At 41.3% G+C, this 14988-nt stretch overlaps 1 protein-coding gene across 5 annotated transcripts in view; it reads right to left on the bottom strand.

Moving 5' to 3' along the window:
- The window catches only part of nap1l4b (nucleosome assembly protein 1-like 4b), a 92532-nt gene that overhangs the window by 20212 nt on the left and 57332 nt on the right, over positions 1–14988 (bottom strand). For all 5 annotated transcript variants that reach the window (XM_067993745.1, XM_067993741.1, XM_067993744.1 and 2 more), the window contains exon 11: positions 221–246. In XM_067993745.1, the coding sequence (XP_067849846.1) occupies positions 221–246 (26 nt within the window). The remainder of the gene's footprint in view (positions 1–220; positions 247–14988) is intronic.

Here is a 14988-nt window from a genome sequence, read left to right as displayed (position 1 = left end):
TCTCATACACCTCTCTGCAGCAGTGGCAATGGACTGAGGGCAGAATGTAGGAGATACACCGCCCTGGGAAGGCCCTAAGGAGGGAAAAGGTAATTGGGAAAAAAACAAGGATACCTGACCCAATATCCATAAAGAAACAAATAATTGTAATTAAGTAGCATCTACAGTCAGCTGCTGAGGATCAACTCCCCTCTCCTCAGATTCCCATAGAAGTACTCACCATTTCTGCCTCACCATGTCCAGAAACTGAAAAAAAAAGGTAAGAAAAGTGTCAGTTCCTTTCTCTGCATTGGTAGTGCTCATGAGGGTGAGGAATAGATATGCTGGATAATGGCACACAAACTGAGGATTTTAATAAAAATCTGTTGGTGGTATTGCTACTTTAATAAAACCCTCCGAGGGTTGGAAGTATCCTTATTTAAGGACTTTATGACCTAATCAATTTTGTTTTTCCATTCCCAATACAGTATTTGACAGAGAAGGAAAAAGGTATGAGCGATTTATAAATACATAGAAAACTACTGTCTCGTAAATGGCATTAAAAACATGAGCTCCTTATAAGAGATCGTAAGCCAATGCAAATTAATCTTGTTCCACCATATAGCTGAAATTTGTCACATGATTAAGTGGTTTAAAATACAAAAACAATTAATTTGGGACAAAGCCTCAAAACATGCAAATGTAATTCCAGGGCAAAACTTGGCCAAACTTCCTGTAAGCGAAGACTAAGTGCTAGTCACAGACCGGGACCGTCAACATGTTAGCACTACACCGTGCCATACATTTATTGACTATTAAAAGTGCTTGATAAATTTAATGCATTTTTAAAAAAACCCTTCACTTTCCTTACTTTGTGCTGAACAATACATTAAGCATGCCCATGTTTGGTAAAGTATATCAGATGTGATACAAACACGATGCCTACCAACTACTGTGGCAACTTTTCAAAGGAGCAAGTATGCATATAATTGTTGGTCCGGCTTCAAACCCATTGGTCAGATACTGTTACAACACGTTGTATATTCCTATTTTTAAGTTTCCACTGTTGCTCTTTTTGTCTATCATTTTACTAATACATGTAGACCGTAACTACAATATATTTTTTTAAATCAGTGCATAGTTTCCACTTCTGTGCAAACACTAGCCCTGGCCCTTAGTCTAGGGAACTTTGGTTTGATGCTCACAGATGCAGTAAAAATGTTCTGTAAATCTGTAACAGAAAAATGCACAAGGGAAATGAGCACCATTTCAAAATGGCCCAGTTATATCTGGGATCAGGATCCAAATCCAGCATGTGATCTTTATGTGTGTGCTTTGAAATCTCTATTCAATTCGATTTCATTCTTTGACATACCCCACTCTAATAGACTGTTTAGTAACTAAACTATGGTTTCAATCCAGATCCAGTCGAATCTAGATTTTTTTTGGTTCTAGGCCAGCTTCTACATGAAGTACTCCTGCAATGTAGCCTTTAAGAATGGGAGCAAGCACCTCCTTCATTAGGAACAATAAAATGAAACCAACTCATCCAATATGATGTTTTAATTAATTCTTTAATCTGAATCAGCTGCTGATCACAACCTTAATGAATAACCTTGGCATTAAAGCAGGCTATGTGCCTGCTCCAGCTGACAAGTCATGATGATTAACCGAGCCAGGGTCAGTAGCAAAGTACCGTTGCTTCCTGTTGACTGACAACTTTATCACTGCTGTAATCACAAGCATGTTAAACATACACACCCCTGTTCAAGTATTTCTCATAAGCACTTTATGAGCTGATTGCATTCCTTTCTATCAATTCAATGGAAAGGCTTGGCTGATCAAATTCCACTTACACCTCAATCATTCCCCTCGTTGCTAGGAGAATGTCTTATTCATTCTTAAGAAATCTCTAACATTCCTCAGTGGGCGTGAACGCTGACAAGACAAGAGGAAACATGCTATTAAGGAGGGTTAATTAAATGTGCAAAGTGGCAAGATTACTGAAATGGATAATCTTATTTGTTGGAGTGCCTCCAGAAAAGGGGATTCATACAAGGTGGTCTTCAGTTGGAGTCAAATTAATTCTGTTTTGTGGGAATAGACTGGGTGCTGGTTGGGTCAGGAAACAACTGTTTCCCTTTTAAGTACACAAGTTACTTTTAGTCAGTGCTTCATACATTGCATTATTTTTTTGAAAGGCAGAAAAAAAATATACAGATATACACTTATAAACAAATATGTACACTTGTTTGGTTTGAATGCATCCCAGAACTCCCAGCATTATTGCTCATAGTCAAACTGATTTTTTTTCTCATCTGAATTTGTCCATTTCCACCAAGTTCTGAATTGGCTAACAATATCTGAGCAGCATTTTTTGTTTTAACTTATAGTAAGAGGGAACCAGGTGTTTACGCAGATGGACATATATGTATTAAGTATTGTAACTGGCGGTTGTGACATTTCTAGTCTTACTTAATGAACTCATTATTTAGATTTATGTTCCTAATTTATAAGCAAAGGTTAGGGCAATATACCTAATGTTGATGGGAGAGGTGGTAAAGCTGAGAGGCAGGCTGATCTATTGTGCGCTAATAAAATAAATATACAGTGCACAAAACAGGTACAAGACCAAGCATTAATAATACATATGAACTTTCTCTACCTCTTCCCCACCCCCTCTTATTAGCATTATTCTTGGTCTGCCAAATCCTGTTTTACCACTTCAGCACTTAAAACGCTGAGAAGTCATGTTTTATGGTATGCTAAAGTCAACCAGCTTAACAATGAGGAGCTGCAAAGTTGATCAATACCAGTCAGATTTCATATATGAACAGGATTTACACTGACTGAAAACTGAACAATGAAAAGCATGAGTGAAATGGATAGGTTTAGGAGTGGCTGAGTCTTGAAAATCTATTTTTTATTCTACAATAACCCATTCCTACAGAAAGCCAAACTGTATCCATGTGCTCAATTTCTCACCAATGCTAAAGAGGCTTCCTGTAGATTAGGCTAGGTAGGAAGGCAATAGCCTTCACAATTCAGTTTAACGAATTCACCATAGAAAGGTTACAGCATGAAAGGTGACCATTCGGTCCATCGAGTCTGTGCTGGCTCTATGCACAAGCAATCTGGCTAATCCCACTCCCCCACCCTATCCCTGTAGCCCTGCACATTTTTTCATTTCAAGTACTTATCCAGTTCCCTTTTAAAGGCCATGACTGAATCTGCCTCCACCACCTCCTCAGGCAGTGCATTCCAGATCCTAATCACTCGCTGTGTAAAAAAGTTTTTCCTCATGTCACCTTTGGTTCTTTTGCCAATCACCTTAAATCTATGTCCTCTGGTTCTTGACCCTTCAGTCAATGGCAACAGTTTCTCTCTATCTACTGTGTCTAGACCCTTCATGATTTTGAATACCTCTATCAAATCTCTTCTCAACCTTCTCCTTTCAAAGGAAGACAATTCCAGCTTTTCCAGTCTGTCCACGTAATTTAAGTTAATCATCCATGGAATCATTCTAGTAAATCTCTTCTGCACCCTCTCTAAGGCCTTCACATTCTTCCTAAAGTGCAATGCCCAGAATGGGACAATACTCCAGATGTGGCCAAGCCAGTGTTTTATAAAGGTTCATCATGACTTCCTTGCTTTTGTACTCTATGCCTCTATTTATAAAGCACAGGATCCCATTTGCTTTTTTAACTGCTTTCTCAACCTGCCCTACCACCTTCAACGATTTGTGCACATAAACCCCCAGATCACTCTGTTCCTCTACCCCTTTTAGAACTGTGCCCTCTAGTTTACATTGCTCTTCATTTTTCCTACCGAAATGCATCACCTCGCATTTTTCCGCATTAAACTTCATCTGCCACGTGTCCACCAATGCCAACAGCAAGTCTATATCCTCTTGAAATCTATCACTATCCTCACTGTTTACTACCCTTCCAAGTTTTGTGTCATCTGCAAATTTGGAAATTGTGCCCTGTACACCCAAGTCCAAGTCATTAATATATATCAAGAAAAGCAGTGGTCCCAGCACCAACCCCATGGGAATTTCATTTCCAAGTCTTTTTTTCAAATGCAGTTAAATTATTGGGTTTAATATGTTCGAGAAAAAACGAAGTATTTCAGTTCTCTTAAGGATCAACAAGGTCATCTATGTGCGGAACCACAAGAGATGGGTGAGATCCTGAATGAATACTTCACATCGGTATTTATGGTTGAGAAAGGCATGGATGTTAGGGAACTTGGGGAAATAAATAGTGATGTCTTGAGGAGTGTACATATTACAGAGAGGGAGGTGGCTGGAAGTCTTAATGCGCATCAAGGTAGATAAATCTCCGGGACCTGATGAAATGTATCCCAGGACGTTATGGGAGGTTAGGGAGGAAATTGCAGGTCCCCTAGCAGAGATATTTGAATCATCCACCGCTACAGGTGAGGTGCCTGAAGATTGGAGGGTAGCAAATGTTGTGCCTTTGTTTAAGAAGGGCGGCAGGGAAAAGCCTGGGAACTACAGACCGGTGAGCCTGACCTCTGTAGTGGGTAAGTTGTTAGAGGGTATTCTGAGAGACAGGATCTACAGGCATTTGGAGAGGCAGGGACTAATTAGGAACAGTCAGCATGGTTTTGTGAGAGGAAAATCATGTCTCACGAATTTGATTGAGTTTTTTGAAGGGGTAACCAAGAAGATAGATTAGGGCTGTGCAGTAGACGTGGTCTACATGGACTTCAGCAAAGCCTTTGACAAGGTACCGCATGGTAGGTTGTTACATAAGGTTAAATCTCACGGGATCCAAGGTGAGGTAGCCAATTGGATACAAAATTGGCTTGACGACAGAAGACAGAGGGTGGTTGTAGAGGGTTGTTTTTCAAACTGGATGCCTGTGTCCAGCGGTGTGCCTCAGGGATCGGTGCTGGGTCCGCTGTTATTTGTTATTTATATTAATGATTTGGATGAGAATTTAGGAGGCATGGTTAGTAAGTTTGCAGATGACACCAAGATTGGTGGCATTGTGGACAGTGAAGAAGGTTATCTAGGATCGCAACGGGATCTTGATAAATTGGGCCAGTGGGTCGATGAATGGCAGATGGAGTTTAATTTAGATAAATGTGAGGTGATGCATTTTGGTAGATCGAATCGGGCCAGGACCTACTCCGTTAATGGTAGGGCGTTGGGGAGAGTTATAGAACAAAGAGATCTAGGAGTACAGGTTCATAGCTCCTTGAAAGTGGAGTCACAGGTGGATAGGGTGGTGAAGAAGGCATTCGGTATGCTTGGTTGCATTGGTCAGAACATTGAATGCAGGAGTTGGGATGTCTTGTTGAAGTTGTACAGGGCATTGGTGAGGCCACACTTGGAGTACTGTGTACAGTTCTGGTCACCCTATTATAGAAAGGATATTATTAAACTAGAAAGAGTGCAGAAAAGATTTACTAGGATGCTACCGGGACTTGATGGTTTGACTTATAGGGAGAGGTTAGACAGACTGGGACTTTTTTCCCTGGAGAGTAAGAGGTTAAGGGGTGATCTTATAGAAGTCTATAAAATAATGAGGGGCATAGATAAGGTAGATAGTCAAAATCTTTTCCCAAAGGTAGGGGAGTCTATAACGAGGGGGCATAGATTTAAGGTGAGAGGGGAGAGATACAAAAGGGTCCAGAGGGGCAGTTTTTTCACTCAAAGGGTGGTGAGTGTCTGGAACGAGCTGCCAGAGGCAGTAGTAGAGGCGGGTACAATTTTGTCTTTTAAAATGCATTTGGACAGTTACATGGGTAAGATGGGTATAGAGGGATATGGGCCAAGTGCAGGAAATTGGGACTAGCTTAGTGGTATAAACTGGGCGACATGGACATGTTGGGCCGAAGGGCCTGTTTCCATGTTGTAACTTCTATGATTCTATGAGTTCATTAGTTCTGGATAATGTTGCTTTAGGTTATTCAAGAAAGGAGAGAGAGAGAGAAAACAGGGAACTCCAGGCCAATTAGCCTGACAAGATTCACTGGGAAAATGCTGGAATCCATTATTAAGGATGTGGTAACAAGGCACTTAGAAAATCATAATACGATTGGGCAGAGTCAACATGGTTTTATGAAAGGGAAATCGTATTTGACAAATCTATTAGTTTTTTGAGGATGTAACTAGCAGGGTAGATAAAGGGGAACCAGTGGATGTAGTATATTTGGATTTTCAAAAGGCATTCAATAAGGTACCACATAAAAGTTTGTTACACAAGATAAGGGCTCATGGGGTTGGGGGTAATATATTAGCATGGATAGAGAATTGGTTAATGGACAGGAAACAGACTAGGAATGAATGGGTCATTTTCAGGTTGGCAGGCTGTAACTAGTGGGGTGCTTCAGGGATCAGTGCTTGGGCCTCAGCTATTTACAATCTATATTAATGACTTAGATGAAGGACCGAGTGTAATGTACCCAAGTTTGCTGACGATACAAAGCTAGGTGGGAAAGTAAGCTGTGAAGAGGACACAGAGTCTGCAAAGGGACAGGTTAAGTGAGTGGGCAAGAAGGTGGCAGATGGAGTATAATGTGGGAAATGTGAGGTTATTCACTTTGGTAGCAAGAATAGAAAAACAGAATATTTTTTAAATGGTGAGAAACTATCAAATGTTGGTGTTCAGAGGGATTTCGGTGTCCTTGTACATGAAACACAGAAAGTTAGCATGCAGGTACGCAAGCAATTAGGAAGGTAAAAAGCACGTTGGCCTTTATTGCAAGGGGGTTGAAGTACAAGAATAAGGAAGTCTTACTACAGTTGTACAGGGCATTGGTGAGACCACACCTGGAGTACTGTGTACAGTTTTGTCTCCTTACCTAAGGAAGGATATACTTGCCTTTGAGGGAGTGCAACAAAGGTTCACTCGATTGATTCCTGGGATGGGAGGATTGTCCTATGAGGAGAGGTTGAGTAGAACGGGCCTATATTCTCTGGAGTTTAGAAGAATGAGAGGTGATCTCATTGAAACATAAGATTCTGAGGGCTTGACAGGGTAGATGAAAAGAGGCCATTTCCCCTGGCTGGAGAGACTAAAACTAGGGGGAATATTCTCAGGTTAAGAGGTCAGCTATTTAGGACTGAGATGAGGAGGAATTTCTTCACGCAGAGGGTTGTGAATCTTTGGAATTCTCTCCCCCAGAGGGCTGTGGATGCTCAGTCATTGAGTATATTCAAGGCTGAGATCGATAGATTTTTGGACTCTAAGGGAATCAAGGGATATGGGGACCAGGCGGGAAAGTGGAGCTGAGGTTGAAGATCAGCTATGATCTTATTGAATGGTGGAGCAGGCTCGAGGGGCTGTATGGCCTACTCCTGCTCCTATTTCTTATGTTCTTATACTTTTAAAACTGCTTTTCTTAGCTACATGAAAAAACTTCCTTCAAATAGATAGAATATAAATTCCATTTAAACTGGAGCCCGGGTGCTGCAGTGAGTTAGATATTGGCCTTTTATCTCTGCGATGGGTTCAAATCCAGCCCATACCGATGGGATCAGTCTCCCCTGGCCGGCTATAAGGACCCTATATGAAAGGAGTTTGGACAACCTTTAACCTAGTTGCTAACGTGGGCCAACAACTCAGAACTGCCCCTAATTCAGCACTACTCTTGTTAATTCAAATTAAGCACCTCAATTAAAATAGCAAATCTTTGGTGATGGAAAAAAAAGTGAATTCAAGGTAATTTAAATTAAGTGACTTTGCATTAAAGGGAGCCTGTAACTGGCAATTTCTCTTACAGGCTGCAGGACCTGTGGCATAGAAAATATCAAATTGATTCAGAAAGGAGTGCTCTTCTGAGCTTGGGACAGAATAGAGGGAGCATTTGAACCATGCAGGTTGCAAGGTAAATTCTACATATTCATTTTAATAATTTGTATATGTTTACAGGCAGTTTTCACCCTGCCCTATACCAATTTTTGCCATCTCAACAGACTTACAAGGTGGGTAAGTGAATAATGAACTCTGCAGCTTAAATTCCAGTTCTACATTTAGTCTTTCGTGCACACATACATGTACCACCTGGATGCCCCAGACATTACAGTTGGCAGCTTCAGTGCTTTGATCCAAGAATAGCCTTTGAATTGTGCAATTAGAGTGGGTGTTGTCAATTACCCTCTGGAAAACACAGAAATTGCACTCAGTAGCAAAAAAAAACCTACCACCACCCATAAGCTGCCAAATCAAGTTTTTGAATTCTGAGGTGGGCAAATAATTTGGATATAGTCAGTTATTGTACACCATTTTAAATTATTAAACTGTATCATCCTGTATCTCCATAGCAACTCACACTACCCTTCCCAGAAAAATTCCAATCTGATTTCTGATTGACAAGTGTAGCAATGGCTCATGAACAAAGTTTACCTTCGAACGGTTGCAACATGTAACTAACTATACCTCAACCTTTAGTTGGTGGGTGGGAGGGAGGGATTCTATAGCACTAGGGCGTAAGTGTCTTTCATTGATGACTCATTGGACCATACATTTTAGGCTCCAATAAAAATCAATACCACACACTAATGTACTGCACTCAATAAGGCTGTTCATTTTTTTTCACTCCATTGACAAATATTGACTTTTGAGGGAGTGTCATTTTAATAAATTCTTTCAGGCAGTAAACCACATCAAGAGAATACTGTTAATGGTAGAGAATAAAATGCAGTTTCCTTTTTTGGACAGCCAGTATCAAGCACTTCCAAATGAGGTGCAGTAAAAGCCAGGTGTGGTGGAAAGTCCCTTTTATTTTACTCTAGGATACACACCATTTGCTTTAATCCATCCTTATAAGACTACCAATGCTATGTAAATGTTGCTGTTTTACACACCAGCCATTCTTTAGCTTGAGTAAGATAACCAATTTATGAACTATTGTTATTTGCTTATATCCACTATGAACTAGCTCAAGAATACTCCAAATTCACTCCATGCTGGATCCTTACAATTAACCACCTGGAGAGCTTTCATCCTATTCGACTGAGATGTATATGTTGGCCCATGAAACAAAGTAGCATGCTAACCCACCACATTGCTCACTCCTGAAAGTGAAGAAACCAAGACTTGCATTGATATATACCATATCATGTCTTGAAGTGCTTCACAATGAGCTATTTTGAAGTGCAATGACTTCACAGCAACTATTTCGAGCACTGCAAGATCCCATAAATAGCAACAAGATGACCAATTCATTTTTTTTGGGCAATACTGGTTGAAGACAACAACTGAGAGTATTCACAGGCTAGTGTGAAATTCCCCCTCAAGTCTAATTGTGTAAAAATGCAACTGAATGTGAAGAGTTACAATTTTAAAAAAAAACTGAATGAAGGACCGAACAAGAAAGCTCTCACTTTTTGAAAAAAGCCTGTCTGTGTGAAGCATGCTTGCCGAGAGTTTGTTATTGACCCTCTTCCAGTAAGTACCCTCTTACTCTTCCAGTAAGATGGTACACCTGCGTTGCACTGATCAGGCTACCAAATGGATAAAACTCACAGCGATGCGTTTGGGTAACAGCCATTCATACAAGCAGGCCTGGCATCAAAACCTGCTGCTGTAAGCCCAGGATACCCCAGGGCTTCCAGGTACCTCCTTTTCCTGTTCACCGCAGTAAATACTTTACTTTGGTTCAAGGAAAAAAAAGCAAAAAATCCCCAATTCAGTGGCCAACAGACCATTAATTCAAACATTGCAGCTAAAACATTCGGCAATCAGTTAGAGGATTTGGCATTAATCCCGCTAGTTAAATTTTCTCGTAACAGTTTAAAAATCTCAGACTCTCCATATTTCACACCATTCTTAACATTGTCTCTCTGGGATTTCCTACGTCTCAGTACAAAAGAAACCAAAATAAAGCTAGACACCAAGCTGACGGTGTGGTTTCCAGGTGTGAGGCTGCTCCGAATTGACACTCACGTCAGTCTAACACCACAGCCCCACTGCAATCAGCAGAGCCCCCTTTGGGATGTTGTACATCAATGTTGTTACTACGCTAGCCCATCAGGACGGACGGCCACACAACATGTCTGTCTGTCTGTCATATAAAATGGGGGACTATTGAACAAGTTAGTATTACTACTAGGCTTTCCTTTTACTTTAGTTAAGACAGGGGACACAATTACTTTCTAACAGAATCCACTAATTCTGTAGTGCTCAGCAGTGTAAATGTATATTATAGCAATGTCCAACAAGCTCAGGAATATTGCAATACTCAGTCCAGCCTCTGATATACGATTGACATTTCATGGTGCTCGAGGCTGGGTAACCAGAAGACATAAATCAAGTGGAAGTGAGAAATTGAGCCCAAAAGGTTTTCACATTAGACTAAGTCAAATGTATGGCAATCTAAAACTAAAATATTGACGCTCCAGATTTGAACACAGGTCTGCCATCTGCGTACTTCCCGATTGCATCAAAGTTTTTGTTTAGGAACACCAGAAAACTTGTGACAGGTAATTGAACATCTTTTCAGGACAACACAGATTAAAAAAAAACTGCAAATGCTAGAAATCTGAACAAACAAGTGCAAATACTGGAAATACAAAACAGGTCAGTTAACATTTGGAAATAGGAGACAGGTAATGTGTCTGGTTTGTACCCAACATCTGAACTGACAGAAGATAAACATCTGAAATGTCACAACCTGTTCTTTCCCTTTACAGAGACTGTCTGTCCTGCTGTGCACCTCCAGCACTTTCTGTTTTTATTGCAATTAGAACACATCTTGTTCGGGGAGAAGTGTGTATTAAAGAGGTGACCAATGATCCATTGCCCTTGGATTTCTGTTAAATGTTAGTTTTTTTTTAATATAACTGTTTCTTCCATTAGGAGGATAGCGTTAAACACCTCAAATACTAAATAAGTCCTTCACAAGAGCTTGCATACTTTATGCCCTCTCTGGACTGAACATAATTTTAAACCTGTACGGCATAGTTTTAGAAAAGGACTTTTGGCAAAATGTAAATATTCGTCACAATTGAAGGCAGATGCGTAGGTCTTTTTCACCAACCGCTTGGACAAATGAGAAATCAAAAGCCTTGGCTGTGATTTTTTTTAAAAAAGGTGTTTTATTTAAAAATTCAGATTTACAATTGAAGTTTGCAAAGGGATGGATGAATGATGTTTTTTTTTAAGTGGAGCAGAATTGTATAATACATGTTTGTTCACCTTTGTTAGGAGAGCATCAGACTGTAGCTTTTAGCTCGCCAGTTCTGTATTTAAAAACAGGTTACCCAATAAGATTAGAATCTCTAATATCCATCAGACACACACAAATATACCAACTACTAATACGCTATGAGCAGCAGTCCAGCATTACATCAACTCGCTCACCCACACCTCGACTCGATGATCTTACCCAGCCACCTCAAGGTTTCCTTTTTGATAAACCCATCTTTGCTCACGTCGTCTCCATCAACATCTGCATTGCCCTGGCCATCTCCATCCTCTACATGATCACCCACCCTCCAGCTCCTTCTCCAACCTCCTCTCCTCTGGCCCTCCATCCACCGTGACGCTACCGCAGATGTTGACCAGCTCAACTGCTACTCTGCATCTGCCTTAGATGCACTTGCCCTTCAAAGCCCTCACTGTCACCTGTCCCAATCATTTCCCTCGTACAAGTCACCCCAGCCTGCTTTTCTTGACAGCTGTCTCTCCTCCAATCCCCACCCATCCTGACCTCCAACATCAAATGTGGGGAGCTCATGGATCAATGACTACCTTTTAACATCCACTCTCCAAGATCAGCCATGATCTTATTGAATGGCGGAGCAGGCTGGAGGGGCCATATGGCCCACTTCTGCTCCTATTTATGTTCTAATGCTGTCCAAACCCACCCATACAAAGCCGATCCTTGATTCCTCTGTCCTCTACAATTACTACCCAATTCCAACCACCCATCCCTAAGATCCTTAAACATAACATTGCTGCCTAACTCTGTGCCCACCACTCAGTCACTCTGCTTGAATTCTGTCAGTCCAGCGTCTGCTTTGCGAGAGCACTAAGTCGACACTGGGCAAGGTCACCAATGACACCGTTTGTAACTGTGAATTGGTGTGCTGTCCCTACTTGACAACCTCTCCGTGTATTTAACATGGTTGACCACTCCATCCTCCTCCATGGTCCACATGCACAGCACTACCTTGTTTGGTTCTGCTATTTGCTTATCCCAATGCAGCGAGTACATCTGTTAGAGTGGCTTCTTTCCCTGACTCTGCAAGGTCACTACTGAGGTGCCTCTTTCATCTTTGGCCTTTTTCCTAGTCTGTGCGCTTCCCCTTGGAGGTATCATTCATATGCCAGGGGTCAGCTTTCACACATGCGCTGACAACGCCCAGACTTACCTCTCCATCACCCTCAACTCTGTGACTAGTACTGTGCTGTCTAACTGATTACTGGACATCAATTCATAGATGAGCAAGAAGCTTCTTTAACTCAAGATATTCAAGACTGAAGCCGTTGTGCTAGACTCCCACCAAAAACTCTGCATTCTATTCCCAATTTTATTTCCTGCCTAGCTTCTCGCTCAGAACAAACCAGACTGTATCCTTTGATCCTAAACCAAGCTTCCAACCCCAAATCCTACCCACCAAGACAGCCTATTTTCACTTCCACTCAACACACCCTGCCACTGAAATACTTCTGTATGCTTTTGTTACCTTCAGCTTAATTACTCCAACACTGTTCACTGGCCTCTCAAGTTTCATCCTTCATAAACTGCAACTTGTCCAAAACTTCAGTTGTATTCTACGGTGCATCAAGTCATGGCCCCTCGTCACTCCTGTCCCCGCCAACCCCATCAAATTTAAAATCTTTGCCTTGATCTACAAGTCCTTTATCGGCCTCATCCACCCTTACCGTTGCAACCATTTCCAGCCTTATGAATCAGCGCTTGCCCTCCACAATTTCGAATCTTGCATCTTTTTCAACCACCTCTGTACTCTTAACATGAGTTTGGAACTTCAGCCGCATTCTGGAATGCTCTTCCTAAATTCTAAATTATATCTGTCCTCCTTCATAGAATCACAGAATGGTTACAGCACAGGAGGCCATTCAGCCCATCCCGGCTCTTTGTAAGAGCAATCCAGTTAGTCCCATTCCCCACACTGTTTCCCCGTGGCCCTGCAGATTTTTTCCCTTCAAGTACATAACCAATTCCTTTTTGAAAACCACGATTGAATCTGCTTCCACCACCCTTTCAGGCAACGCATTCCAGATCATAACTACTCGCTGCATTAAAAAGTTTGCCCTCATATCGCCTTTGGTTCTTTTGCCAATCGCCTTAAATCTGTGCCCTCTGGTTTTTGACCCTTCCGCCAATGGGAATTGTTTCTCTATTTACTTTATTTAAACCCTTCATGATTTTGAACACTTCTATCAAATCTCCTCTTAATCCTCTCTGATCTAAGGAGAGCAACCCCAGCTTCTCTGGTCTATCCACGTAACTGAAGTCCCTCATCCCTGGATCCATTCTAGTAAATCTTTTCTGCAACCTCTCTAAGGCCTTCACATCCTTCCTAAAGTGCGGAGCCCAGAATTGGACAGAATACTCCAGTTGTGGCCAAACCAGTGTTTTATAAAGGTTCAACATAATTTCCTTGCTTTTGTACTCTGCGCCTCTATTTATAAAGCCCAAGACCCAGGATGTTTTTTAACTGCTTTCTCAACCTGTTCTGCCACCTTCAAAGATTTGTGCACGTATAATCAGGTCTCTCTGTTCCTGCACCCCCTTTAGAAGTGTACCATTTAGTTTATATTGCCTCTCCTCATTCTTCCTGACAAAATGTATCACATCGCACTCTCTGCATTAAATTTCATCTGCCATGTGTCCGCCCATTCCACCAGCCTGTTTATGTCCTCTTGAAGTCTATTATCCTCTTCACTGTTTAATACACTTCCAAGTCTTGTGTCATCTGCAAATTTTGAAATTGTGTCCTGTACACCAATGTCCAAGGCATTTATATCAAAAAAACCAATGATCCGAGTACCGACCCCTGGGAACACCACTGAATATCTTCCTCCAGTCCTAAAAACAACCGTTCACCACTACTGTTCCCTGTCACTTAGCCAATTTTGTATCCATGCTGCCACTGCCCCTTTTATTCCATGGGCTTCAATTTTGCTAACAAGCCTATTATGTAGCACTTTATCAAATACCTTTTGAATGTCCATATACACATCAACTGCATTGCCCTCATCTACCCTCTTTGTTACCTCATCAAAAAACTCAATCAAGTTAGTTAAACATGATTTGCCTTTAACAATTGTAAACAATTTTACAACACCAAGTTATAGTCCAACGATTTTTATTTGAAATCTACAAGCTTTCGGAGGTTTCCTCCTTCCTCAGGTAAATGTTCAGGAGCTCCATGAAGCCTACGCATTTATACATCACAGAACAATACATGGTGTTTACAGACTGCCCCTGCAACTGCCCGTTGCCAAGGCAATCGCCGTGTTCAGACAGAGAGGTGTCATCTACAGAACCCCCGAATACACATTCAACAAAAAAACAAACAGGAAAAAAAGAGAGAGAGAGAGAGAGAGGCAGAAACATCCGGAAGGCAGAGAAAGCCAGCAAATGACCCATTATATTAAAAACAGATAGCTTTTGTTCGCTGGTGGGATTCTGTATTCGGGGGTTCTGTAGGTGACACCTCTCTGTCTGAACACGGTGATTGCCTTGGCAACGGGCAGTTGCAGGGGCAGTCTGTAAACACCATGTATTGTTCTGTGATGTATAAATGCGTAGGCTTCATGGAGCTCCTGAACATTTACCTGAGGAAGGAGGAAACCTCCGAAAGCTTGTAGATTTCAAATAAAAATCGTTGGACTATAACTTGGTGTTGTAAAATTGTTTACAATTGTCAACCCCAGTCCATCACCGGCATCTCCACATCATGCCTTTAACAAATCCATGCTGGTTTACCTTTATCTACACTTAGCCACGCTTGTCTAAGTGACTATTAATTTTGTCCCAGATTATCGTTTCTAAAAGCTT

This window comes from Heptranchias perlo, chromosome 12, assembly GCF_035084215.1.
Source record: "Heptranchias perlo isolate sHepPer1 chromosome 12, sHepPer1.hap1, whole genome shotgun sequence".
Taxonomy (NCBI): Eukaryota; Metazoa; Chordata; class Chondrichthyes; order Hexanchiformes; family Hexanchidae; genus Heptranchias; species Heptranchias perlo.
This window is presented reverse-complemented; position numbering and strand designations above follow the sequence as displayed.